Genomic DNA, 25,795 nt, shown 5'->3' with positions numbered 1-25,795 from the left:
CCTCGTGATACAAGTAAAAATCATCTACAGTTATGTATGCATGTTCACGTCAGAATTGTGAGAATCACAGTAAATCTTGTGTCACCCCAGCACGACTCCATTAAATAACACGAAAATGGGTGAACAATTCCTTGCAAGTCCTTACCATTTTGGATCGTTGTAATATGATCTAAAATATGGACCATAGATGATCATCCCAATATCAAGATCTAACCCATCTAAATCTTGAAAGAAAACTTCATGGCACCAAAATGAAAAAAAGAAGTAATAATACATAATTTGGAACAAATAGTCCTCTCCAAAACTCTACAAGGATGTGATCGATGCATTTGTGGCAACTTCGAGCAGTCGTAACCCCAAAACTCAATGGAACCAACTTGTTGAGTCAATTTGGAAAACCACCAAGTCAACTCAACAATTCAGTCGAGTCAAGTCAAAAATGCACTGAGTCGGGTCAAAAACTCAATTGAATAACTTGACTATATGTAATACTTTTGTGAAGAACAAAAATAAATATTTTAGTTATTTTAAATTTGACTAATCCAATTCGAATCATAAGTTTTTTTTTACTTGACTCAACTTGATAGACAGTAGAGTCTGGTCAAGTTTTTGAGTTTTAAAATTTTGGACAATTGAGTTGACTCAATAGACAGTCACTCAAATTTATGCCTCATCCCCCCCCCCCCCCCCCCCCCCAAAAAAAAAAGTTCCATACTTCCATGTGTTTTAATAAGAAATTAATGGATCTTATTGTGATTGACCTAATAAAACAATCCAACAAATTTTTATCATGTTACGTGGGAGAGTTCTTGTCCTAGAAACCAAAAAACAATAGGGTTGATGAGTAGAAGAAATGAAAGTAACTTAAAAACTGGTGAAAGAAACAACATAGTTGTGAGGAGAAGAAACCAAAAAGGACTAAAAAACGTGGGAAAGAAATAAGGCAAGGGGGGGGGGGGGGGGGGCAAAGAGGGTTGTCTTGGATCACTTAGCACTTCACATAAAAAAGAAGCGATGTCTTCAGCCATCACATGTTGCTTGAGATGAACTAAGCCTACTCTCAGACGAGGCCCAAATTTTGGTTTTCTAAGTACTTGTTTAGATTTGTGTTTAGAAATGCTTTTAGCCTAGAGTAGTGCTTTTCGAATTTAAATCATTGCCTGAAAAATATCTAAGAAGTACTTCTCATTTCTCCTGGAAGCCAAAAAATGACCATAAGTGAAAAGATGTTTAAAGTTAACGAGTTAATACCGGTTTGTTAGAGGAAGAGATGGGGGTTTGAAACTCCGAGGGGTTAGTTCAATGGCAATTTCGGAGCAATAAGCAATTAATGACCGTAACTCCTGAGTTCGATATCCAGTATGAGCATTAATTCGTCAGGGGCCACCCGTGAGGGTGCACCCTTACTTACCTAGTGCGTGTAATGTGCAGGCATTGCATATACCCAGGGATTAGTCCTTGAACAAGACCATGGTCTATGGATTGGGCAAAGCCCAAATACGGGCCCAATCCTTTGTCTACACGGATACTCGATTATCAAAAAAAAAAGATGGGGATTTGATGGCCTGGCGTACCCTATTATAGATTGACCGCTTGCCACTTGTGGCATTTGTCGAAAATGAATAAAAATGTAAAATTCTGTGATTTAAATTATCCCAAGTCCAATGTCGATAGTGGTAGACGAGAATTTCCTCATACCCTTTCTAGGGTGAAAGATTGAGGATAGTCTAGTAGTAGTTATAACTTGTACAATTTTTTCATACCCTTTCTAAGGTGAAAAATCAAGAATTTTGGGGACTTTAAAATTTTTGTCTAGGTAAGGGTGCACTTACAAAAGAACAATGCTAAAGTGAATGGGACACTGCATTTGACACTGAGCTAATGTGGAGTTATGTTCAAAACCATAGTTGCTTTCACTTGTATTTCCAGAAAAAAAGTATTTATGGTTCTAACCACAGTTCCACTCCAACACAATATTAAACGCAAGAAAATTTTCTTTACAAAAAGGGGGTATTGAAAAAGAAAAAAAAAAAAAACCCACATTAAGATTCATTTTTTTATTTATATTAGAGCTAGGATAAGATTAAGAAACACATTATTTATAAATTTCAACTAGAAGGTGCCATGTGAAAACACACACGTATCAAAAAGGGTTTATTTGTAATTTAAAATATTGATTAAATTTTAAAGATTATTTATTTAAAAAATGACATTTTGTAATTTTGAAAACTAAACAATGTTTGGTTGCAATTTTTTTTTTTTTTTTTTTTTTTTTTTTTAACGAAAATGACCCTAATTATGTTAAAGAATAATACTGGAGTGACTTTAAAATTCACATAGATTTATACTTTGTTGACGTGGATGTGTATACGAAACCATAGACAAATCCTCAAGATACAAGTGAAAATCATCTATGATTCTGTGCACACCTCCATATCAGCAAAATATGAATCGATGTAAATTTCAAAGTTACTCCAGCACGACTCTACGTTAAATTTTGGTGTCAAACCATTTCTACTCAACCTTCTATGGTAAGATATTGACTAAAGGAATTTTAAGATTACATAGTAAAATTAGGATATTTTTATAAGAATAATGCTGAAACAATCTTAAGATTCACCTTAATTAACACTTTGCTAACATGAGTGTGTACAAAATCATAGATGTTTTTCATCAAGATATGAGTGAAAAACATCTATGGTTCTGTGTGCACCGCCATTTTCAGCGAAGTGCAAAATGAGGTCAATCTTGAGGTTACTCCAACAAGATTTTTTTTGTAATTTTGAAGACTAAGCAATATTTTTTTACAAAAATGATCTTGATTATGTTAAATTCAAATCATTTCTACTCGACTTCTCTTGTTATAATATGTTAATTAAGCTTAAGAGTTGCAATTTAGAACAGTATCCCATTCCTTTAGGAAAATACCGTGTCTGCATGGCATGTGTTTAACGGAGATCAAACACATTGGGTAGAGTGCCATAAATAAAAATGGCTTGGTTAGGAGTCCAATGCATCTAAAACTCCTATAGCATATGTCATGTAAACATCATTCCTATACCTTAAGAACGGGACACTGTTCTGGATCCCAACTCTAAACTTAAAATCATCTTATTCAACTTATTACCGCATGGTAGATAAGACCCACAACCAGGTACTTGGGAAATTGGTGGTTGGACAGGACCATGAATTCCTTGATAAATGTCAATCATTTTGATGTAAAAAAACACATAAATGTGAGGTTAATCTTGAAAAATATGTCAATGGCATGTTAGGTTTTGGAGGAGTACTAGTCTACCGACCATTGCCACCTGTCACTAACTCTTGGTTCACGTCAATGCTATTACTAATTTTGATGAACTAAGGGCATCATTGTTTTTCACATTGTCGGGTACGTTGTTTATTACTATGGCTGTGTGGGACAATGAGAAAGAAATTCACTACTAATCCACATGGGACGACAATTGAAAATCAATGGAATCCATGCCCTAGGTTAGCCTCTTCTATTCCCATTGAATCCGCTCCTTATCTTTACTATTATAATGAAATAAGGCCAAGTAGAAGTGGTTAGACACAAAAATTTGGATTTCAAAATTTCCCTCATCATAAATTTTTTTAATCTATCATAATTAGAGTCATTTTGGTCAAAATCAATAATTCTCTTAGAACTTTCCCTTCATTTAGAAAGGAAATTCAATGGAATTTCTCTTTATTAGACTTGTAGAGTATGGTATGCCCTCATAATAATAATAAAAGCAACTTGATCAGATCAAGTCTCTACAATTTCAGAACGAGTCAGAATTTTCTAACTCCCCCTCTACTCTCCAGGCGTGACATGTGAATGACATGTTCTCCTCAATCAGAATAGAGGGTCAATTCCTTTCCTTAGAATCATACTCGAGAGTTTCTACCTCATATGGCTCAGTAGTCAATTATTTTGGTAATCTTCTCACTATCGTCAAATTTATAAAAGTCAAAATTAATAATTAATACAATTATAAATATGCTGTATAGTTAACCCATGGTGTCCATCATCCCAAATAAAAACCTAGATCACAAAATCATCAATCCATTCAATGGCTAGTCAACACCTTCAACTAATAGAATCTTTAAAAAAATAAAAATAAAAAATTATTTTCCAAACTTTTTCTCCAAGAAAAAAAGCAGGTAAAAACTACAAATTAATTAACAAATATGTGACCAAATTCTTAGAGAAGCTGCCAACACAAATTTAATATGGATATCGAAATTTATTTATTACTTATAAGCCCATTATATAAATCTCATGGTCCATAATAATAAAATGATTTTGAAAGTATCACCTTATAAAACATATAGATAAAACCTACTTTATGAAGGGTAAATCCGTCAGAAAAAGGAAAAAATGACTAGGCTGGTTGAGAAACGTAAACAGAGATAAGACTTTGTAGTTATAAGAGACGGCCAAAGCGAGAACTCAAAAGCTAATAATAATAAAACTATAAAAGCATCAAAAGGTGCTGTTTTTTTTTTGTTCAATTTAGCTTCAATTCTTCCGAAAACAAGGTTAGGATTTGATCAATTACTCGATGGTTAAATAGCTTTTTTTTTTTTGTGATCAAGGGCTGTTTCTTTCTGTATTTTTTTTGGTAGTTTTAGTAATTTGAGTTTTGATCGTGTGTAGTTCTTGAAAATCATTACTGGTAGTTCAGTCTGCTTCGATTCTTCTCCGGAAAAAGTTAGGGTTTGTTTAATTAATCGATAGTTATATAGTTTTTTTGTGATCAAGAGATTTTTCTTTCTGTATTTTTTTTTTTTTTTTAGTATTTTGTGTTTTGATCGTGTATAGTTCTTGAAATTCTTTGCTGGTGGATTCGATTTTTTTGGCTTATTTTGTGTATTTTGATGTTTAGAAAGATGGGTTGTTTAGAATTTAATCAATAATCTTTATCTTGTTATCTATATATATATATATTTGTTTCTTGTTTAATTTTGAGTTCTGATCGTCGATTGTTCTTGAAAATATTTACTGTTAGTTTCAATTTGTTTATCTTGTTTGCATTTTTTTTTTTTGTTTAGAAAGATGGTTTGCTTAGAATTTTAGGGTTTAATTATTGAATTTCACATGATTTGCTACTTTTTTCCTTATTTAACCTTTAGTTCAGGTCGTGGATTGTTCTAGAGAATATTTTCTGCTAGTTAATTTTCCCCCCTTTTGGTATGTTTTTTATGTTTAGAAAGAGGTTTCTTTATAATTTTAGGGTTTTATTATTGAACTTCGCATGATTTACCTTTTTATTATTATTATAAAGTGATCTTATTGTATGCATGTTTTTTAAAGTTTAAGGCTCTGTTTGAATCTGATCTTGTTATTCATTTATGAAGATTGTGCTTGTTTGAAGGTGCAAAATTAGGCTGAGGGTTATTTTGATTTTATGTTTTTGCATTTTTCTATTTGGTTGATCGTGTTCTTAATCACTGAAAATGTCCAATCTTCCATTAGATATTTGAATTATTATTATTATTATTTTTTTGCAGTAGTTTCCTGTGAAAATGACTAAAAGTTACTTCAAACGAGAGCATGACCTTGGTATGTACTGATGTTTTAGTTGGGTCAAATGCCCGATACCTATCTTTTAGTCTTTTTGATTTCTTAAATCCTTCAACAATGATCTTCTCTTGATTGTGTTAGTCAATTGGATATTTTGTCTTCAGAGAAGAGGAGGGCCGAGGCTGCAAGGATTAGGGAGAAATACCCTGACAGGATTCCGGTGAGATTCGGTCTCACTCTTGATTCTTTTCTTACATGTGAAAATCCTTATTTTTTTTTTTGTCGATGGGTATGAATTTAATCTGAGATCAAAACGAGAAAAGAAAGAAAGAAAAGCAAGGATTTTAAGGGGATCTCCAAAAAGCACAAGGAGGCTGATCCCTTAGTAACACCAAACGTCACCTAAGGACAAAATCCTCAAAGAACACCTAAAATCCTTCCAAAGATTTGACCAAACGAACTTAGCTTTTCTACTCAATATGATGCCACCCAAATCCTCCTCCTACCATTCAAAGATTCCTCTATTGTGATCTTTCCAAATGCTCTAATGAACTTTTGTAGACTGAGGCTTAAAAAGGGTTAAGTTCCTAATCATAATAGGTTTGGTTGAGATTTGAGAAATCTTAAAAGTTCATTTCAATATTTGTGATTTGATTCCACTCTTAGGAGTTCAATTTATGTTGGGTTCACTGAGCATATCTCAATGACCTTTATTTCTGGAGTTATGACGAATAAATTCTAACTTTATGTAAGTATCTACCAATCAGGAAAGTGTAAAAGAGAATGGTGTACTTTTCATCCTAACTGGCCCTTTCCTCCGTTTCCACATGTGATGAAAATCGAGCTTAAATCTTTCATTAATAAAAGTTTGCATGCATCATTCAAGAAAATGGATTTCGAACCAACTCATGAATGTACTCTATAAGAGGTTTTGGTAATGTGGCATCATATATCCAGGCCGAGGATCTGAAAGTGATTATATATATGTGAATGTGCAACTTCTGTACTTGATTTGAGTTATTTTGCTATGTTGAGCTTTTGTACGATTTTCTGTTCCCAACGTTTTGAAATGTGACACTGATTAGTTGCAAAGAGAAGCTCCCCCCCCCAACACACAAAAAAAAAAAAAAAACTTATATGCTGTCAAGTTTAGCCAATCAAAGAATTTGTTCCAGTAGTGATCTGCCATGTCTTAATGGTCTGAGGAATCCCTACATTTTTTGTGAGTAAAAGGTTCTAAAACCGATGTTCATTTCAATTTATCACTGAATATATTGGGTAAAGAAGCTTCTTCCTTTTACGTACATAGGTCTGATTGAAACCACTCCTTTTATATTTTTCATGAGCAAGACCTGCACTTCTTTCTGCCATTAAATTCTGCTTAAGCTGTCACGTATTATCCATGCAATGCATCTAAAGGGTTTCAGGTCTGCTGGAGTCCTTTTCTTGCTTATATGAACACTGACTGACTTTTATGTTTTAAAGGTAATCGTGGAGAGAGCGGAGAGAAGTGACATACCAAACATTGATAAGAAAAAGTAAGGGATTAATGGCTCTGCCTCTTCATTTTTTAATTCCTCTCCATCTCATGTTATAGAATTTATTGGAATATTTGTTTTATTTAGTACTGGAAAATGACACTCCATTTCCCTTTACCCACCTGGAAAAAGGTGTGCTGCAATAATCTTAGTACCAAGGCCATGACATTAGGGTGCAACTTGGAACAGAACTGATATAGGTCTGTTCCACTAAATAAGAACCAAAACCGAACCAAATTTCCATTAGAACTGAACCAAACCAAACCAAGGTTGGTGTTTGGTTCTATGGGTTGCCAATATCCTATGAACTTCCTTGGAAGCGACATGTTTTCAATGAAAAATAAATAATTAAATAATAAAAATGAAATTTCATATAATACGTTACTAGGATATCCATAAAAAAGTCATTAATTTATGTCCTAACTCCTAAATAATTCTTAATAAATTAATATATATATTTATTTATTATATAAGATTTTGGTTCTCTGTTTGGTTCTTAACCCAGAATTGAACCGCAACTTGTTTGCAGCCCCAAACCATCGGTTTAATTTGGTTCTCAGTTTGTACCGGACCAAGTTCTCCCCTAAATGACATGGTCCGATTGTTTTTACGACCTTGAATATGAAAATTACAGGTACCTAGTTCCTGCTGACCTGACTGTGGGACAATTCGTCTACGTAATCCGTAAGAGAATCAAATTGAGTGCAGAAAAAGCAATTTTCATATTTGTAGATAGCGTGCTCCCACCTACAGGTAATTTTCTTGGAAATTTAGGGTCCTCACTTTTCTTGACAGCCTCAAACATTACAGGGGGTGGTTCTTATTCTTTTATAAGTCAAGTTTCGGTTTTGATGACAAAGCTGTTGTTCACGGCTGTTTTTTTGGGGTTTGGTTGTTTCAGGAGCAATAATGTCTACGATATACGATGAGAAGAAGGATGAGGATGGGTTCCTCTATGTTACTTACAGTGGGGAGAACACCTTTGGGTTTTAGATTCTTACACAGCCCAATTACAACACTGTCATCTCGTTTTCTGTCATCATTCTGTTTACCATCTTCATCACCATTCTTGTCAGTGTTAGAAAAGTAAAAAATTCCAATACCGTGCACTAGTACATATAAGAAGACATCATAGCTGTGGTAATTTGTATAGACATTATGTATATAGCTTCATCGCTTCAGTACCATGTTACAATCTTTTGCTTCATGCCTTGAATAATGCATTTTGCCTTTAATCTATGGGCTCTTCAATGGTTCTTTTTGTTCTCCATTTGAAATTTATTATTGAAGGTGGTACATAAATGCTTTCCCTTGATAGGGAAAAAAAATGAGAAGACACATCCATCCGAGATCTTGCTCTAGAGAATTCAAATTCTCATTGCAGCTGATAATTTAATTAGAGCTGTTATAAAAATGTCTAGTCCTTTCTTCTTTGTGTGTGTGTTTGGGATAAGAAGGCAAAGGGGATGTATTTGAAAAGGAAAACATAGTTTTCACAGATTCAGGAGAATTAAGCCAATATATTTTTGATGGACAAATGCTCATCTAACGGAACACTCGTTGTACTATTTGTCAAGACAAAGCACTATGGGAAGGGAATGAAGCTTTGATATGTAGGTTGTTCCCAAACAGTCTATGAGGCGATACGAGGTAAGGTGTCTACATGGAACGCATTTGTTGGAGTTTAAAACACCTAGGGCTCTTAATCCAGCTGCAGTCCGTTTTTGAACTCCAATAAAAATGTGCCACAGAGACAATGCTGTAATAAGCTCCAATCAAAATGTGCCACATAGACAACTAATGCTGTTATAGGAATGGGATGCCTTTCTGGATCGTTACTCTTCCCAGAAAGGTTTTCTTACTATGAAAAAAAACCTTGATGATACCCAACTCTACAAGTCCTCGGTGAAGTACACAAATCTAGATGGATTGGTTCAGACCTAATGGTTGATACATTCCAATCATAAAACTCCCATGTCCAAATTTAGTAGTTTGCACCAATCCAAAAATAGCGGAGGAAAAACAAAAGTTTCTATACTATTTCCTCCAAAATTCCTGCACAAATTGATCGAATTTTGGATGGACATGAGACCAATCGATTCATGAAGTGTCTTTTCGCAGTTTAATATACCTTTGGGACTGGTCTGGAATTGGTATATATTGCACATGGTTAGGTCTTATGCTTTTTAGTTGATTGAACCACCATGGTATTTTGTTTTAGGTCGTAAAATGATGCAAATGCAATACCTAAGATACCGAAGGAGTTAAGTACAATGCATCCAAGTGGTATGTCCAAGAGTTACGAGTGAGTGAGGACTACTCAAAGGGAAATGTCCAAATGATCTATTCGATCTTTTTTGCTTATAGTGGGTAACCCCACCATTCGGTTGATTTGTGGGGCTTCAAACGCTTGACCTACCCTTCTTGAGGAGCTTATCAAGGCTCGGCTTGCCACTAGGCCAACCCCTTGGGGTTAATCTATGGCATCTAAACATTCAAACAACACACATTTACATAACAACAAATAACATCAAAACAAAATATGTATTTTGTGTTTTTGGGAGAATTTGGATCCCAGGTTGAATTTATTTTTTATTTTTTAATAAGAATTGAGGGCTTGGGTTAGAGAATTAATTTCTGGTTAATCAATTCTGGGGGCCTAGGTCTGATTGGCCAAGTGGGATAAAAGGGATATCTGATAGGCCTAGTAGTCCAAAGATTTGATTTTATCATGTTGTTTGTGCTCAAAGATTCAATTTTCCAACAATTCCAGGATTGACAAAAACCTATGGATGTACTACTAAATGGGTAGTCCTGTAATGGTTTTTGTCCATGTGTATATATCCTGAAGAAAAAGATCTATGGTTCTGTGCCCTTACCACGGCAGCCACGTACAGATCGAGTGAAAATTTTCAATTCAGAAAATCACGACTAAATATAACCAATAATTCGGCTCATTTCTTAATCCGAATCTCCGAGTTTCCTAGTCAACAACGAGTTAGTTAAAACGAGTTTCAGTACCAAATCAACTCAATTTTCAATCAAATCGAGTTGACTCGACGACGAGTTCCAATATATAGACATCCACTTAGTTTCTTCTCTCTCTCTCTCTCTCTCTCTCTCTCTCTCTCTCTCATGTCAGCTATGTCTTCCCGTCTCCTTCTCTTCTTTCTTTCATTAATTCATGCATGCAGCAGCCATCATCTAGGCATCATGGTTAAGGAGCCTGGTACACAAGTAAGTTACTCTTCTAGCTACCAAGATTTGATGCAGATTGTTTATTCCTTTATGTCTTTTAATATAATTCCAATAAATCCCAAAAAAGAACTCTAAAATCTTCTCTGGGTCCCCTTCAGGATGCAAAGAAAATGGTACTACTCCCTAAGACTTCACTCCAGTTGAAGCTGAAGCCTTTTTTATCAGAAAAACTCCCACAACAACAACAACAACAAGAAAAAGCTTCAAATAAAGAAAACAAGATTGGAAAGAGTTTGAATGGTGCAACTTCTCAAGATCCAAGTAACTTCGAGGCTCTTTTGAATGATATTGAGGATTCTAAAGAAGCGTATTCAGGCAACGTTTTGATTCCTCGGCGCATTGCTCATGAGGAAGATTATCCTGGATTCAACTTTGACTATATTCCACCAAAAATACATCCTCCCTCTAACAACTGATGATCATGAACAACCCTTGTTCTCCCTATATTCTTACATTTAACATCCCAAAATTTCAAAAAACACAGACCAAAGATAGTAGAGCCTTGTAAGAATCTTCAAGGACTCATATATATATCTACTACTACCAACCTCAAATATAATATATCCTAAGTATGATAGGCTGTTGCTCACTTGCTTAAGTGTTTCCATGATTTTAGCTCTCTTGTTTGCATGAAATAGTGTTTTTTCTCTAAGAAATATCATCAGTTTGGCAATCTTATTATATTATCCTCTACATCTTTTCTTCCTTCATATTCTATTATGGGTGTAATAAGTTACATTTGATGACACACTTTTCGCACCATCGATAAAAATAAAAATTAAGAAATACAACATGCATGTTATATAATACAGCGGAAAATATAACTCCTTGATTAAAGGAGGAATTAGTATTTTTCAATTTAACCATGAGTCCAAAAGGCAAAAAAAAACAAAATGTAGAGAGATTTGTATCGAAAAGTGATTTTAGTGAATTGACTTTCTTGAGCTTAAGGATGTAGTTGTCCATTCAGGAAAATGATCTCGTAAAACATATTGCCTTTCTTCATCTTTGTATTTGACTGTGTTTACACAAGAGTTCTAAAGTGAAGATCGTGGATGTGAAAGATCTTCTCGGTGATGATACCATAGACCTTGGTTTAATTCCCACCATCATCTAAGTTACTAATCTCATTAAAATAGGCTTACTAATCACTACTACTACTAACCACATCGGTTGAGTCTATTTGAGTGTCTTTTTCTTTTTTTTGTTCTTTCGTTTTTTTTTTTTGAGTAAGTTTAGCACAGCTCTTATTATCATAATTAGAGTTGTGATAATCTATGTGTGCCCCCATCACAGAACCATAGATCATTTGCCTCGGGATACACAAGAAAAGTATTTATGGTTCTATGTATCTCGAGTCAAATGATCTACAGTTCTGTATTGGGGCATATGTCAGAGAGGGAGAGGGAGAGGGAGAAGGGGAGGGGGGGGGGTTTTCAAAAAATCATTATTATAATTGTTTTTACATTATAATGTGCTTGGGGGGGGGGGGGGTTTTCAAAAAATCATTATTATAATTATTTTACATTATAATGTGCTTTTAAAGTAAACTAAAATGAGACAACTGCACCATTTCTTTCTCTTTTTTCTTTTTTTCTTTTTCTAAGCAAACAAGGGATTAGTGGGTAATGGAGTTGAAGATGGGTCAAGGGGATTTGAACCTAGTCATGGGATATACTTATCAATTATTAGATTGGTGTAAATTATGGATAAAGATGCTTCTATTGCAAGAAGTTTCTACTTCTCTACAACTGTGACAACTGGTTATTTTCAGAAATTAAAACTCTATAAACCCATCCAACATTAGCTAGTTGGTTACTTCACTTTTTGCATTTTTAGCAAATCTTCTATTTTGTAACTATCCAATATCCAATTTAGAGCCTAATGGCCAACCACGATCAAGAAAGGATATTCTGCTTTTTCTACTTTGAATTAATGTAAGTTCTCACCTTGCACTTGTAACAAACTTCCATGTCTCTACGTTACAGTCTTTCAATTTGTTTAAACCGATTGGCATTTATTGAGGAATTTAAAAATATAATATGATTTTTTTTTGTTGTAAAAGATAATATTGAATACTTACCATTAAGGTTTATTTACAGAATATTTCCGTAATAGAAATTTTCAGATAAGAATCAGATCGGTTCCAGAACAAATCAAAACTATCATTGAATATCAATAATTGGATCAAACACTTACTGTCAAAGAAAATTTTAAGGCCAAATAAGAATTCCAACACTTCATCATATAGCACTGTTTTCTGATTGGGACATGGTCGATATCGATACATTAGGTTATCAAAGCGGATCCTTATTGAACCTGAATCCTCGATCTTTGCGCTAAGTTGTTGGATTCGAAAAGGATTTCAAGTTGGATCCAATCTATTGCCAGCCCTACTTGTTGAGAGCTTAATTTTTCTTTTCAACAACATTTACTAACCAGATGCATGTAGGGTTTAACTAAAACGTTTTCCGTGGCACCAGATTAATCCCAACAAGGGATGATGCCTACAAGAATGTCTCCGAAAAAATGTGTAAGGTGGAAACATATAACTTAACAAAAATTTCAGAATCACAAAAAGAAAAAAACAAAAAAAAAACATAATTATAATAATCATAAGAAATGGCAAAACTAAAATGCCAAACAAGACAAATCCCAAACCCGAATCCCTAACAGAACCAACGATCCCATGAAAACCCAATTTGATTTGATATCGATCCAATTGTTGAGATTGCAGACTTCCTATCTCCACTAGACAGTCATGTTAGTAGCTATCAGTTGCTACTACAGTTGACAATAAAAGGTCTAACAAAATTGATGAATTGAGAGGTCCTGATCCCCAGCTTGAGATCGATCTCTCCACCTCCCAACCAAAAGAAATCAGGATTAAGCTTTGCAATTGCTTCATCCATTATCACCTGAAATAAACCCATTTTTGTTTCAAATAATTAGCTGAAATTCATAAAGTAGTAATCAATAATCATACCCATGCATCTACACTCTCAAAGGTGGTATTGTATCTTCTATTTTTAAACGTACGGTAATTCTGGATACTCTGAGGTTTTATTTTCAAACAAAATAAAATTAAATACCGTTCATGTCTCAAAATTAGAACCGGAAGAACATACTTTTTCTCTGATTGGTTAAGCTGCCATTTGAATATTAAGATGTTCTTTCCATTGCAATTTTGATTGACAATTGTTCTTTGAGCTCAAGAACTTCTTTATCAAGCTAAGACTTCCTTGCCTAATCTTCCTTTCTCCTTCCCCTCCACCCTACCCCCTCAAAGATCCTCAGTTGTACAATGAGTTTGTACCCAAAGATGCTTCTAAGCTCAAGTAACAAATGATACTTTTGTGTTTTCTTACATTATAGAATTCATTGGACATATAGAGAGAAGTTCAATGGGATAAGGGATAAACATAGAGATACGTGTCAATGAAAATCAATAACAATCCCAGCTAGAAGAAAATGAAAGTTGAAGGTTCTTAATGAGTGAAAGGGGACCTAAAAGAATGTGGATTGCATACTTTGAAGAAATCTAAGACATAGCTTTAGACAAAAATGAATGTAGGCTTTGATGATGATGATGAATTTAACTACTCCATTACAAGATATTTAATACTACCTTATTTTGTTTGAAGATTTCTAAGATCATTTCTATTTAAAGATTTTATACTGTCCAAAATGTTTTTAAACAAGGCAAATTTCAGGGATTTCTTAACCTTTCAATTTAAGAGAAGTCAAACAAATATTTTATGAAGAAATGCAATTTATTAGGTCAAATGGATTGGATTCATTACCCTGTGAAATGTGTATAATATTTAAACCTTCCTTCACAAATGGATATTTTCATTAATGAAGACTGGGTCCACTAGCTGAAGAAAAGACAGGAATCAGTATTCAATCCAGGCAATAAAACATAGGGGCCTATGTGTCTGTGCTTCATCAAGCAGGAGATGCTACAATTGTCTGGAATGCATGATAGTTACATGTGCGTAGCATGAAAGCCATTGTAAGTTTCAACATTTAGAAAATTTTAGAATGACTAGTGCCTTTCACAACGATGGCGACATAGCAAAATAATTGAGTCTAACCATTTCAGATAATTAGTTTTTACTTGAAATTCACCTTTATTATTGAAATTAGAACCACCAGTCACATCAACTGAATTCATTTGTGGTGATTAATAATGAATAAGACAGAACATAAAGACAGTAGAATTTTAAACGTAAATAATCACCCAAATGAGAATTGATTTTTTTTTTTTAATCTTTTTCAATAGTAAGTACACCAAAGGAAAATATTAATTACCGGAATGTCAGTTTTCATGCCAATACATGTCACTCCATTGTGCTCATATCCAGTCAACTTCACTGACTCCTCCTCAGGTGCAAGCCTCACTGTATTAACAGTTACAAATATTGTTATCTCCAAGGTTCGAGTACAGTGCAAAGGGTGACGTAAGCACCGGAAGATACTTCAAGTTCTCATACAAGATTCGTAAACAAAAATAGAAGGCAAGAGATAGCAGCTTAAGTTGGATCGGTTCATCATCACAAGTCAGAAAAAGAAAGTCCATATCAATCCATAAGATCGGACCCACAAATTTCTGGTCTTCAATTTCCAGAAAATTTCAGTGGCCACAAGCCTCAGGCATATTATAGTAGTTTTATTGTCAACTCAGGAAAACAGGGAAAACAAATAATGAAACAGGTAATTCTAAGAAGAATCGATAGAGGTTATATAAGAGGAACATCCAGTCTATAAAATCTTAATGTGTTGTTCACATGTCAGACATAAACCAGCAATCTTATCAGGACAAATCATAATTACCCTCCATGATAGTTCATAATTTTACAAATTCTAATGTATGTCTAATCAAACTAAACATCTTCTATATCTATATGAATGATGTTTTTTTTATATGTTATCAGGTTTTCAGGGTCCAGGTGTCCTACACCTCGTGCTCATGTCTGGTGCCGACATGCATGTGCTTATTAATCTACACACACCACACCCATTTCCCCCTCTAAACTGACAGTAGTTACATAATCACAAGGATCTGCAAATTGTTATGAAACAAGCTTTAGTGATAAAATTATAATGTTGGAGCACTATTGATGGGAGCATAGCAACAAAATTCTCCAATTGTCTGAAAAGTTACAATTAATTTATGATTATGAAAACATGTAAATATGATTCTCCATAGAATCTACAGTCTACACGTGGTCTTCATTGACACAGAAAAACCAAACGATAGACAAACTAGTCACTAGAATTTTAATTTGGTTGATATTTATGGAAAAAAAAATGTCATAAGCGAGTATATTTGCATTATTGTGAACATGTAAATATGATTGACAACTCTAATTTGTGCACACAGCTCTTGCATTAAACCTTTCTAAGAAACTCATCCTCGCTTTTAGGCACTTTACTTATTGCGGCATCACCTTCTTTCTTGAACTTTTGTCCCTTTGATGAAGTTAATTATGGTGAAGCCATAGCGAAGTGTATCTACATTTTCTGATTTCATCATGACAGCTTGATCATCCTCTGACTTTAAGGGCTTCAAAAATAAAGTATTGTTAAAATTCTTGACTTTCAAGAACGTATCTTTGAGTCATCGAAAATTTGTGAGAGATGTTCAACCTCTGATTTTCCTTCCGAAGAAGCCAGAATTTGTATACCTTCTTTTCCATAATAAAAAAATAAAGACATTCTATTGGGTCCTCAATTCCTAACATTGTTTGTCCATCAACTATTCTAAACGTTATGTCCTCTCTTTAATAGAGACTTCCAAATTATCCACATGAGATACCAATGCCACAAAATCTTCATTCTTACCCATTATTCCACAATTGAGAAGATTCCAGGATTCGCTCTAATACCAAATTGATGTGGTACAACTAGCTCAGATACAATAGAACGATTAAAAGTACAAGGGTGCTGTGAACCTGATTATGTGGTCCAATAAAAATCCAGTCCATTTCAAGCTTGCTTTGATATCAAACTTGATGGACAACAGAGTTATGGGTTTTAAGAAGGTTTGAATCATGACTTAAACAGGTTCAATCAAGGATTTTAGGGTGCAGGTTTAAGGATTACTTGGACTGGAGAAAAAAGGCCTACGATTTATTAGGTTAAAAATGATTTATAATATATCCGAAATTATTTCATAAAGTGGCTGTCGATCAGGATGAAAACAGACTAGAGAGGTATGAATTTAAGGAGAAACAGGAGAAAACATTCAGCAAATTACTTGATGATCTGCTATCAAAAGGGTAGGTGTAATGAGTCGTAAAGCCCTTGAAAATCAGATCAATTGAGTCGCAGTAATATCATGATTTTTGTGCCTTTGAAGTTCCAATCAATCAAAGGAGTCTCACATTTGAAGCACACACCAGCAATGGGCGGCCAAGGAAAACCTTTTGTTCACCATATTCATAAAATTGAGGTAATTACAAGCATTTTTCCAGAAACTATGTTCACCACATTTGTTTCTGAAACATGTGTCAAAATTGTTTATTTTCTAAAAATAAATGTAGAAAAAGTAACTAGAAATGTGAAAATAAATTAATTTTCTTCTTGAAATAATACTTTTTTGAGAGTTGCTGACAAAAAAAGGTTTATATTTCTAAGAGAAAAACAAAGTCCAAGAATCCTTACTGCTCTAAATATGGCATGGATGAAGCGTTAGTCCAAACATATTAGGCCACTAATAAGAATGGTATACATCACCTCTAAGATAGAGCTTAACAAAGCACATATGAAATAAAGACATCAATATTGTACCACAAATAGGCATAGTTCAGCATCTCCTAATGATTCAATAAATTGCTAGGCATCCCATTGGCATTTCCAATTTCCAAATACAAGAAACTCTTATCTTTGGAAGTTTCATGGAAGTTGTGTTTATCATTCTTATACGCTTTCACAGGAAAATTCAACTTACAATTGAATTTCTTCTTTGGTATCTTTCCTTCATTGAGTGAATACAGAAAGTTTTTCACAGTTTCAGCATTGAATCGAGCAGTATACTGCAATAAAAATAAATAAAAGATTAGACAGTGTAGGGCAGTAGGTAAAATTGAAAAGGTGGATGAATGTTGAACGAAGTACCTGAACGACAACAACATAATACTTTGAATTATTGCGATCACTACAATCAGTAACATTGGCCTGGGCTTGTGTGTTTACCTGAGCCCAAAATAAAAAAACAACGCTTACTGCTACTAAAAGAGCCCAAGAACTAAGACGAAAAGAGAAAAATAAAAGCTTAAAAGAATGCAAAGAGAATATAGGATAACGTATTCATCTAATTAATTCATAAGCTGGGATCACGGTTTCAAAAATTGACCATTTCGGTTGAAATTTTTCAGTTCCAATCGAAACCAACATGAAATATATTGAGAACATAGAATAGCAAAAAATTTCCCATTACTTCAGTTTATTTCAACACATCTTGGTATATGATGAAAGCGATATTACAGGGCATGTTTACTGCATGTCAACTGAACCATATATTTAATGCCATGGTGATTGCTCATAAAAACTTCCATTTCCTCCTCTAATCACGAAAAGCCAACTTCTCCTAAAATGATCAGTCGCCTTTAGTTATTTCTTCTTTTCTTAGTTTTGCCTCTCTTTTTTCCTTTTACTTTATTTCTTTCCTTCTTTTTCCCTCATAAGTAAGTCTTGTTTGAGTTACCAGAGACCAAAACAAAATTACTGTAAGCATAGGCCCCCGATTAAGGGGGTGAAAAACAACCTGCTGCACTCAAAGGGAGGGTTTATGATCCACCCTGCAACTCATTCCTTCAGTTGATCATTCTTTGGATGTTGATCAATGTATCACATGATCACTCAAACGGAATATATGGATGGACCTATAATATAATTTATACTAGATTTATATAAAGATCCTCATATTTTCAGGGTCAATTTTTCAAAAACATTTTAATTGTCCCCCTAAGCATCTATGTTTTAGTATGATGTGATTTATTTATCTACAGCTCTCTTACTTATCAAAACAAAAAAAAAAATTGGTCAGACTAGATTTTCTTGGAAAAAAATATTTTTCAAATTTAATACATTTAACACAAAAGTACTTAATAATTATAAACCATGTATAAAAATTAAGGAATTTGCAGTAGATATATTGTGTAAATTATACATACTGTTCAGTAACCAGGAAGGTAATAAATTTCAGTTCGATAAGTTTGGAATGGAAATATTTCGATCAGTGTGGAAATTAGTACACCATAGTCGTAGACATTGAAATTATGGACTTTTTTTTTTTTCTTTTTGATAACCATTGAAAATAAGGAAATGTTGAGGAGATTTTCATTCGTGCTATAGGAAATGATAAAATGAACATGAAAACACACCCATAAATCATTTCTACATAGACAACCACATGGAATGTGGAAATGAAGATTAATAATGTCTTGGTATATGTTGGCAAAAGTATTTGTGAATCCGACAGACAAAAACAAGTATATTCTACATGAAAATGAGAACAAAAATGACAAATTAACTACACATCATAATATGTAAAAAAAATGCTTAAATTAGCAAATTATTAAGCACTACACTCATATTACGGTCGACCGTTTGTGCATGTTTATATAAACTTGACAATATGTTTAAAATATATCCAAATAATATGATATATGGACATCTACTAATGGATGAATAGTGTATGTACCTTATAATATCCTTTTTTTTTTTACAAGGAGTTTGTATTTTTATAAATTTTGTCAATAATAAAAAAATATTTCGATTGAATTTTAGTGTTATCGAAATATTTCCATTGAAATCTGGCATTTTGATACTTGAAATTTGAATAGCTCTATCGAAACTTACTATTTGCAAAACATGTTGTGAAATGAACAGTAATTTCCATGGAATATTTTAGTCTATATCATGTAAATATGTCAAAATTCAATAACCAGCATATAGGAATAGCAATAGTTCAGTATATTTATATTATGGGTCAGGATCCATATACACATAAAGCTACTCATAAAGCTACAACAGGTTCAGAATGGGCTGATTTTTAGTGAGGATGATCTCTATGGTGAGGAGATCATCCTCACCAAAAATCAGCCCATTCTGAAACTTCTAGCCCCATGTTTACAAGTTGACTTCTGGACCGTCCATTTTTTGTAAACCACTTTTGATGGGGTTAGAAGTTTTGGAATGGGCTGATTTTTTTGCAAGGATGATTCCCTCACCATAGAGATCATCCTCACAAAAAATCAGCCCAATCCAAACCTTTTTGCCCATATAAGACAAAACATGTTGTAGCTTTATGTGTATACAGATCCTAATCCTTATATTATAAATTTTGTAATAAAAGTTATTTTATTAAATTAGTATTTGTTTTTTTTTTCTATATTAAAAAATATAGAAAAAAGAAACCAGTAAGGGAACAAATGCATATATTGATATTTCTTCAACATATAATTAAGTATATGTATGTATAATTCAAACTTTTAATTTAAGATATTATTTGTAAATGGTAATTAAAGGTTTTTACTTTTATTATTGTATAGTAATAATTTAATTTGTAATTTAAACTAAGAGAACAACAACTAAGGTGGTTTAGGCATATTCACCGAAGGACGATTGAGCTCCAATTAGAAGAAGTGTTCAAGTTCAAGGTTCAAAAACAACAGGAAGATCCAAAAGAGTAGGTGGTAATGGTAAAAGCACATATAAACACACTTTTAATAACAGAGGATCTGCCTCGGGGTAAAGTCGAATGGCATAACAAGATTCTTTTAGCTAACCCCAAAGCTTTGTGAGGAGGTAACCATAAATTAGTCATTCTCCCTGTATAGGTTGGCGAAAGATTCTAGGGATTAAGACTAGTGAGCTACTAAGGCATGTTGGTTGTCTCCAATAGGAGAAACACTCAATATCCAAACTTGTCAACAAGAGATGACTATCTATCCATGGTTCCAACAAAATCTAGTTTTTTCTCCATTACTTACCAAGTAACAGTTTGATTTCTTGACCAGGTATGAATTCAATCATTGCTCTCTAGACCATTGATGAGCTGATAAAAGGTTTATGGTCCAAATGTCACAATGGCTTATGTAGAAAGCAATAATCCAATCCTCACATAAAAAGTTTTTGTTATTAAGTAATTGTTGACAAACCATTTACCCCAAAAGGACGATCTAATGGGGAAGGCTCAACTATGAATATAAGAGGGCACGATACGCCATACGTGAGCACGAGACACCGGGGAGTGGAGGCAGATAACACAACACTCAACGCTCCCCCTCACCCATAAGGGTGGAAAATTCCCTCGAGGAGACTCGCACTTGTGACCTACATGAACCTAGTGCTCTGATACCATGTTGACAAACCATTTACCCCAAAAGACCGATCCAATGGGGAAGGAGCAACTATGAATATAAGAGGACCACGGGTCGAACTGGGCACGATACGTGAGCACGTGATACTCAGGAGAGAAGGTGGATAACACAACACTCAATAGTAATGTCCGGAAAAGCTTCATCATGTCTACCCCGATCCACTTACTAAGTCTTTGAAGACCTAGTTCCCCTCCTATAAAACCTGATTCCAACCAATGGGATAAAAAAGAGAATTAGGGAAGACCCTTTTCATAGAAAATTGGAAAAAATGCTTTCAATTTTGACCTTACTAGAATGTTACCTTGGCACTTCTACTTCGGGGATTATTTTGTGCCGGCACTTATTGGCTCTTGAACACTCCTCAATATGACACAACACATCTACACATGTACCGAATTATAATACTTCAAAGTATGTCTCATTTCGATTTGGTAAAATGAAATGTCATTTAGGGAAAACTTTGTAAAATCAAGTATTACCATACATAAATAAAAATGCTTGGGTCCTTAAAACTCTTTGTATGATATCAAATAATTTATATTAGGTGTTGACATACATAGTTTAACTTTGCATAGATTAGCCAAAAAAAAGTTTAATTTTTCATATTTTTATTAAGTAGGTTTTCTAATCAACTCACAAGCATTAGCTAAGTCTCTTTTCTTCTTCACTTGGTCAGCTCGACCTTCCCTTTGTTTTTCTCTTTTCTATTTATCTATAGAAAACATAAAAAATAAATCAACTCTCCAAGATTTCTCTATAAATTTTTTCCCATATATTTCATAGAAAACAATTTGTCCATCCTATTCTTTTTTCTTTCTTTTTTTTTCATTATGCTTTCTCTATTTTAAATAAGTAATATGTGCACATGTAAGGAAGATCTCTAAAATATTTTTTTGGATTGTATCAATTTTATTTTTATATCTTTTACTTTTTGTACAGGTATGTCACCATATTCTAATTTTTAGAGTGCCAAACACAAGTTGACACCTTGAGACTTGGCACTTGTGGCACATGTCTAGGTAACACTATTTCCTGGGTAAAGGGAAAGTATAAGTCCAATATACTTAGGATGTGTTAAGAATTGATCTAATAAATTCCAACCACCCAGCATAAGATAAAAGTAAGAATTTCTAACGTTCCAAATTGATCATAAGGCAATCAATTAATGGTTGACACAACTAGAAAGTCATTCAATAGAAAAGAGAGGTCATCCTTGATACCACATTGGAAGCATGCTAGTTCCGAATTGGTGGATATGGGAGATGGGATTGATATATGAGCATGTTGCACCTATAAAATTACGCTTTTGGAGGTACTTGATGTGGTACTTGAGTTCGATTCAGTCTATTCGCTAATACTTCTCATTGTGACCAATCCTTTGAAATTTTGTTTGGGTTTTGTATTTGGTTTTGGAAGGTCAACATTTTTGGTACAAGGAGGACCCATGGCAATATTTTGCAAGATCTCCATAAAGGGGAGGAAGGTTTTTCTCTTTTCTTGCTTTTCTTTTCTTTTTCTAGTTCTATTGAATTCTTGAAACCCTCAAACATATTTGTTTTGTTTTATCCATCATAAATCTTTTACCATATAAACCCCTTTCTCTTAACCCTTAGTCCTTAACCTACAAACCTCAACCTTTAACTCAATCCCAAAACAGATTCCCTACTCCGTATTTCCTCTTCTTCCCACCCGCCCTGAATCACTTTTGCTTCTTCTTTTGTCTCCCACCTCCACTTCAACTTCAATGGGTTTGAGATAGTCCCGCCATCGTTGGCTTAAATTTTTTTTTTTTTCGCTTTTTTCAGCTTTCTACTTCAGCTTCATTATTTAACTCATTTCTACTCCCATCTATCGTTTGTCTTAGTTTTCTTCTATTGCTTCTGTTACTGTAGAAAAAAAGATGAAGAGAAGAAGGGCAAGGAATAGTTATGTAGAGATAAGAGGAGGGTGCTTAGTTGGATGTAAAATTAGGGTAAGGCTACCCTCTATTTTCCTTTTATAAGCAAAGATTCATTAATAGAAAAGTAAGGCCAGCCGAGATGACCAACCAAGCAAAGTAAGGCTACCCTCAATTGTAGACAAAAAGGTAAGAGAAATATGAAAATTAGATGAAGGAATGGTTTGATCTAAATCCATCTTGGTCCGAACCAAACCAACATATCGAACACTTATAAGAAATAAATAAATCAACTAGTAACCAGTCATAGTTCTAAACCTAGTTTGCATTTTGGCCATAGCTAACTCTAATTATCTCAAAAGTATGTAATCTTGAGGCTCATAGCCAATTGAACAAGCTTTCCAGCATTATCAAAATTAAGCTATTTCCTTGATTTATTATATTAACATATAAAATATAAAACCATATTCAAAGGGACGAAATAGAAAAGAAAGGTCGCTCTATTATAGTACCAAAAGATACTCGAAGCAAAACCGCACCACTTTCTACATTGTTTTAGAGACTACTAAGAGTTCTCCATGGTAAAAGAAGAAATTAAACCATCGACAATGATCCAAATTTAACATTTAAGTAAATTTTGCCAAAAACACAATGTTTAAAGATTGAAGATCAAATTTGTAGGTTTGAAGAGGCCTTGATCTTATAAAGATGAAAGATCTAGGTCACGTAAAGCTAACTAAATTCCTCCAAAATTGAAATTCGAAGCAAGAAGAACAAAGCGATTAGGAATCTAAATTTACAAGATTTGGAGACAATTAAAGAGTACCAATACGATGCTCTTGCAGAGATGATCGATCGAAGCGGCATCAAGAATTTCTCTTCTGGCCTCGAGAGATCGATCGTAGTAGTCGAAAGGTACTCTCTTGAATGAGAACTCTCGAACACCATTGGCGCGAAGTATGGAAGAGAGGTGTGATTCGGTGGTGCTTACGCTGGAGTCATCTTCGTGTGGTGAGATGGAAAGAACGGTTGAGAATTGTTTGGGTAAATGAGAAAGCTCTGCTTCTGTTATTCGTTGAAGGATTTGGATTTGAAGCTTCTCCAGTTCTGCTAGGGCCCCCTCCATTGGTTCCACTTCTCTCTCTCTCTCTCTCTCTCTCTCTCTCTATCCTGGGTTTATCAATTGGTTTTTGGGTTCTGACTCAAACATGGTTTTTAAACTCGGTATTTGGTCTCGTCTCGTTCACCTCTGATACCGAGTTGACTCGGACGATACGTCTCGTCGAGTCGTCTCGTTCAACATTAAAACAATGGTTTTTAACCATTTAAAAAATCTGAAAAAATCAGGAAATTCAGAATTGATTCCTATTAAAAAAAATGAACCCCTCAAAAAATATAAAATTAAAAAAAAATTATAATATACCTATCAATCAAATTCAAGGTAATTAAATAAGGGTCCCGTTCAATGGCTAATTTTTTGGCAAAACATTTTTCAAAACATGAGTTAGAAGTTTTGGAATGGGCTGATTTTTGGTGAAGATGATCTCTACGGTGAGGAGATTATCATCACCAAAAATCAGCCCAATCCAAAACTTCTAACCCCATAAAAAATAGTTTACAAAAAATGGACGGTCCACGATTTTTCAACTTGTAAAATGGGTTAGAAGTTTTGGAATGAGCTGATTTTTTGTGAGGATGATCTCCTCACCATAGAGATCATCCTCACCAAAAATCAGCCCATTCCAAAACTTCTAACTCATGTTTTGAAAAATGTTTTGCCAAAAAGTTAGTCATTGAATGCTACCCATTAAATAAAACACATGTTTCCTAAAGATTAGTATAAATTTCTACTGAAATTTTTTCAAAAAATTCTAAAGAAAAAATAAAACAAATTATCAAAAATACATTTAAGTATTTATCACAAGAAAGTAATAATATCACTCAATAGCTATTGCTTGTAAAAATAAAATAGAAATTTCATTTTTAACTTTTTTTTTCACAAAACTCGGTGTCTCGGTTAACTCGGACGAGATTTTGAAAATCTCGTCCGATACAACTCGTTTGTCTCGCGAGTTAATGTAAAATCTGTAATATCTCGGATATCTCGTTTGTCTCGGACGAGTTTTGCGAAAATATCGTCCGAGACGACTCGCATAACTCACGAGACGCGTTCGTCTCATAACTCATTGTGAGTTGGTCTCGTTCACCGCTGATACCGAGTTAACTCGGGCGATACGTCTCGGTCTCGGACGAGTTTTAAAACCATGGACTCAAACGACTTGAATATCCTCTCAAAGCGGACAAACCGATTTCAACATCAATGAAAAACTTGAAATTATTGAAAAAATAAATAAATATGTGGATATGTATTTTAAAAATAATTGTTGTTTTAATTGTGGTGTAATTAAACAATCACAAAAGTTCGTTGTATCACAAACATTTTAAATTTAAATTAAAAAAAAAAAAAATTAATCACAAATATTCGACCAAGTTTAGGCAATGGGACTAAGAATTAGTTTGTGTTTGTTAACACTTATAAAGTCTGAACAGAGATAGTCTTCCTTTAAAATTCAGATTTTAGGAGTTCTATTGATGTTTGTTTCGATTCAGATTTCAAAATTAAAAACTAAAATTTAGAAGTTTTGGTTCAGCGATGGGAGGACGCTGAATGAAATTTTTGAATTCTGAATTTATTTTTTATTTCTAAAATACCCTCCTCAAAATATCGATTTCTACCACTTATCCCTTCTTTATATAAATTCTTTAACTTTTCTACCTCTCATTCCTCTACAACAGTATTGTAAAAATCTCTCTCTTTTCTCTCGTTTTGTGATCGAAAATCCTATATTTTTAATTCCGAATTTAATACAATAAGATCTCTCTATATCTTTATTAGAATTACAAAAAAGTAATATTGTCAAAATGATCATCATATTTTAAAATTATGTTTATAAGCATAAGCTTTTAAAAATGACAAATAAACAACTTTTACAGAACCAAATTTAAAAAAACAAAAACTAGACTTCAAACTTCGAATTTTAGACTACAGAAATGTTACCAAACATACCTTTAGTTTACAATTGCCTAATTCAATTATTTTTGTTGGCCCAATTTTATTATCCATTAAGTCCGCAGTAGGAGTGTCAATGGGTCCGACCTAGTTCTTAAAGAACTTAGAATC

At 33.8% G+C, this 25,795-nt stretch overlaps 2 protein-coding genes across 3 annotated transcripts; one reads left to right on the top strand and one right to left on the bottom strand.

Annotated features, from left to right (window-relative positions):
* The first annotated feature begins 4,418 nt into the window (after nt 1–4,418).
* Nucleotides 4,419–8,319, top strand: LOC147380598 (autophagy-related protein 8f). 2 transcript variants are annotated; one of them, XM_086431475.1, is made up of 6 exons: nt 4,419–4,545; nt 5,518–5,569; nt 5,695–5,750; nt 7,016–7,068; nt 7,703–7,821; nt 7,970–8,319. In XM_086431475.1, exons 2-6 carry the CDS (start codon nt 5,533–5,535, stop codon nt 8,059–8,061), a joined length of 357 nt encoding a protein of 118 aa, XP_086287601.1. In that variant the 5' UTR covers nt 4,419–4,545; nt 5,518–5,532; the 3' UTR covers nt 8,062–8,319. The 2 variants fall into 2 exon arrangements, with proteins under 2 accessions (XP_086287601.1, XP_086287602.1); XM_086431476.1 differs by having other exon boundaries at nt 4,472–4,496.
* A 4,541-nt stretch (nt 8,320–12,860) lies between these two features.
* On the bottom strand, nt 12,861–23,811 carry LOC147380597 (uncharacterized). The gene is made up of 5 exons (XM_086431480.1): nt 23,441–23,811; nt 17,449–17,526; nt 17,282–17,366; nt 14,641–14,729; nt 12,861–13,244 (listed from the first exon to the last, which is right to left on the bottom strand). The coding sequence occupies exons 1-5, from the start codon at nt 23,738–23,740 to the stop codon at nt 13,101–13,103; spliced, it is 696 nt and encodes a 231-aa protein (XP_086287606.1). The 5' UTR covers nt 23,741–23,811; the 3' UTR covers nt 12,861–13,100.
* Between the last annotated feature and the right edge of the window lie 1,984 nt (nt 23,812–25,795).

The sequence above is a fragment of the Akebia trifoliata genome, unplaced genomic scaffold, assembly GCF_017979445.1.
Source record: "Akebia trifoliata isolate Shusen 1 unplaced genomic scaffold, ASM1797944v1 Contig01285_ERROPOS320191, whole genome shotgun sequence".
In the NCBI taxonomy this organism is placed as follows: Eukaryota; Viridiplantae; Streptophyta; class Magnoliopsida; order Ranunculales; family Lardizabalaceae; genus Akebia; species Akebia trifoliata.
The sequence above is the reverse complement of the archived record's forward strand: the minus strand, read 5'-3'. Positions and strand labels throughout refer to the sequence as shown.

Excerpts from the sequence above, each read along its gene's own strand:
- LOC147380597 (XM_086431480.1), bottom strand. The coding sequence starts at position 23,740 with ATGGAGGGGGCCCTAGCAGAACTGGAGAAGCTTCAAATCCAAATCCTT. Across the intron at positions 17,527-23,440 it reads TCTGCAAGAGCATCGTATTG|GTAAACACACAAGCCCAGGC; the intron begins GTACTCTTTAAT and ends TTTTGGGCTCAG. Across the intron at positions 14,730-17,281 it reads ACCAAAGAAGAAATTCAATT|TGAGGCTTGCACCTGAGGAG; the intron begins GTAAGTTGAATT and ends CTGTTAATACAG.
- LOC147380598 (XM_086431475.1), top strand. The coding sequence starts at position 5,533 with ATGACTAAAAGTTACTTCAAACGAGAGCATGACCTTG. Across the intron at positions 5,751-7,015 it reads AATACCCTGACAGGATTCCG|GTAATCGTGGAGAGAGCGGA; the intron begins GTGAGATTCGGT and ends TATGTTTTAAAG. Across the intron at positions 7,069-7,702 it reads CCAAACATTGATAAGAAAAA|GTACCTAGTTCCTGCTGACC; the intron begins GTAAGGGATTAA and ends TGAAAATTACAG.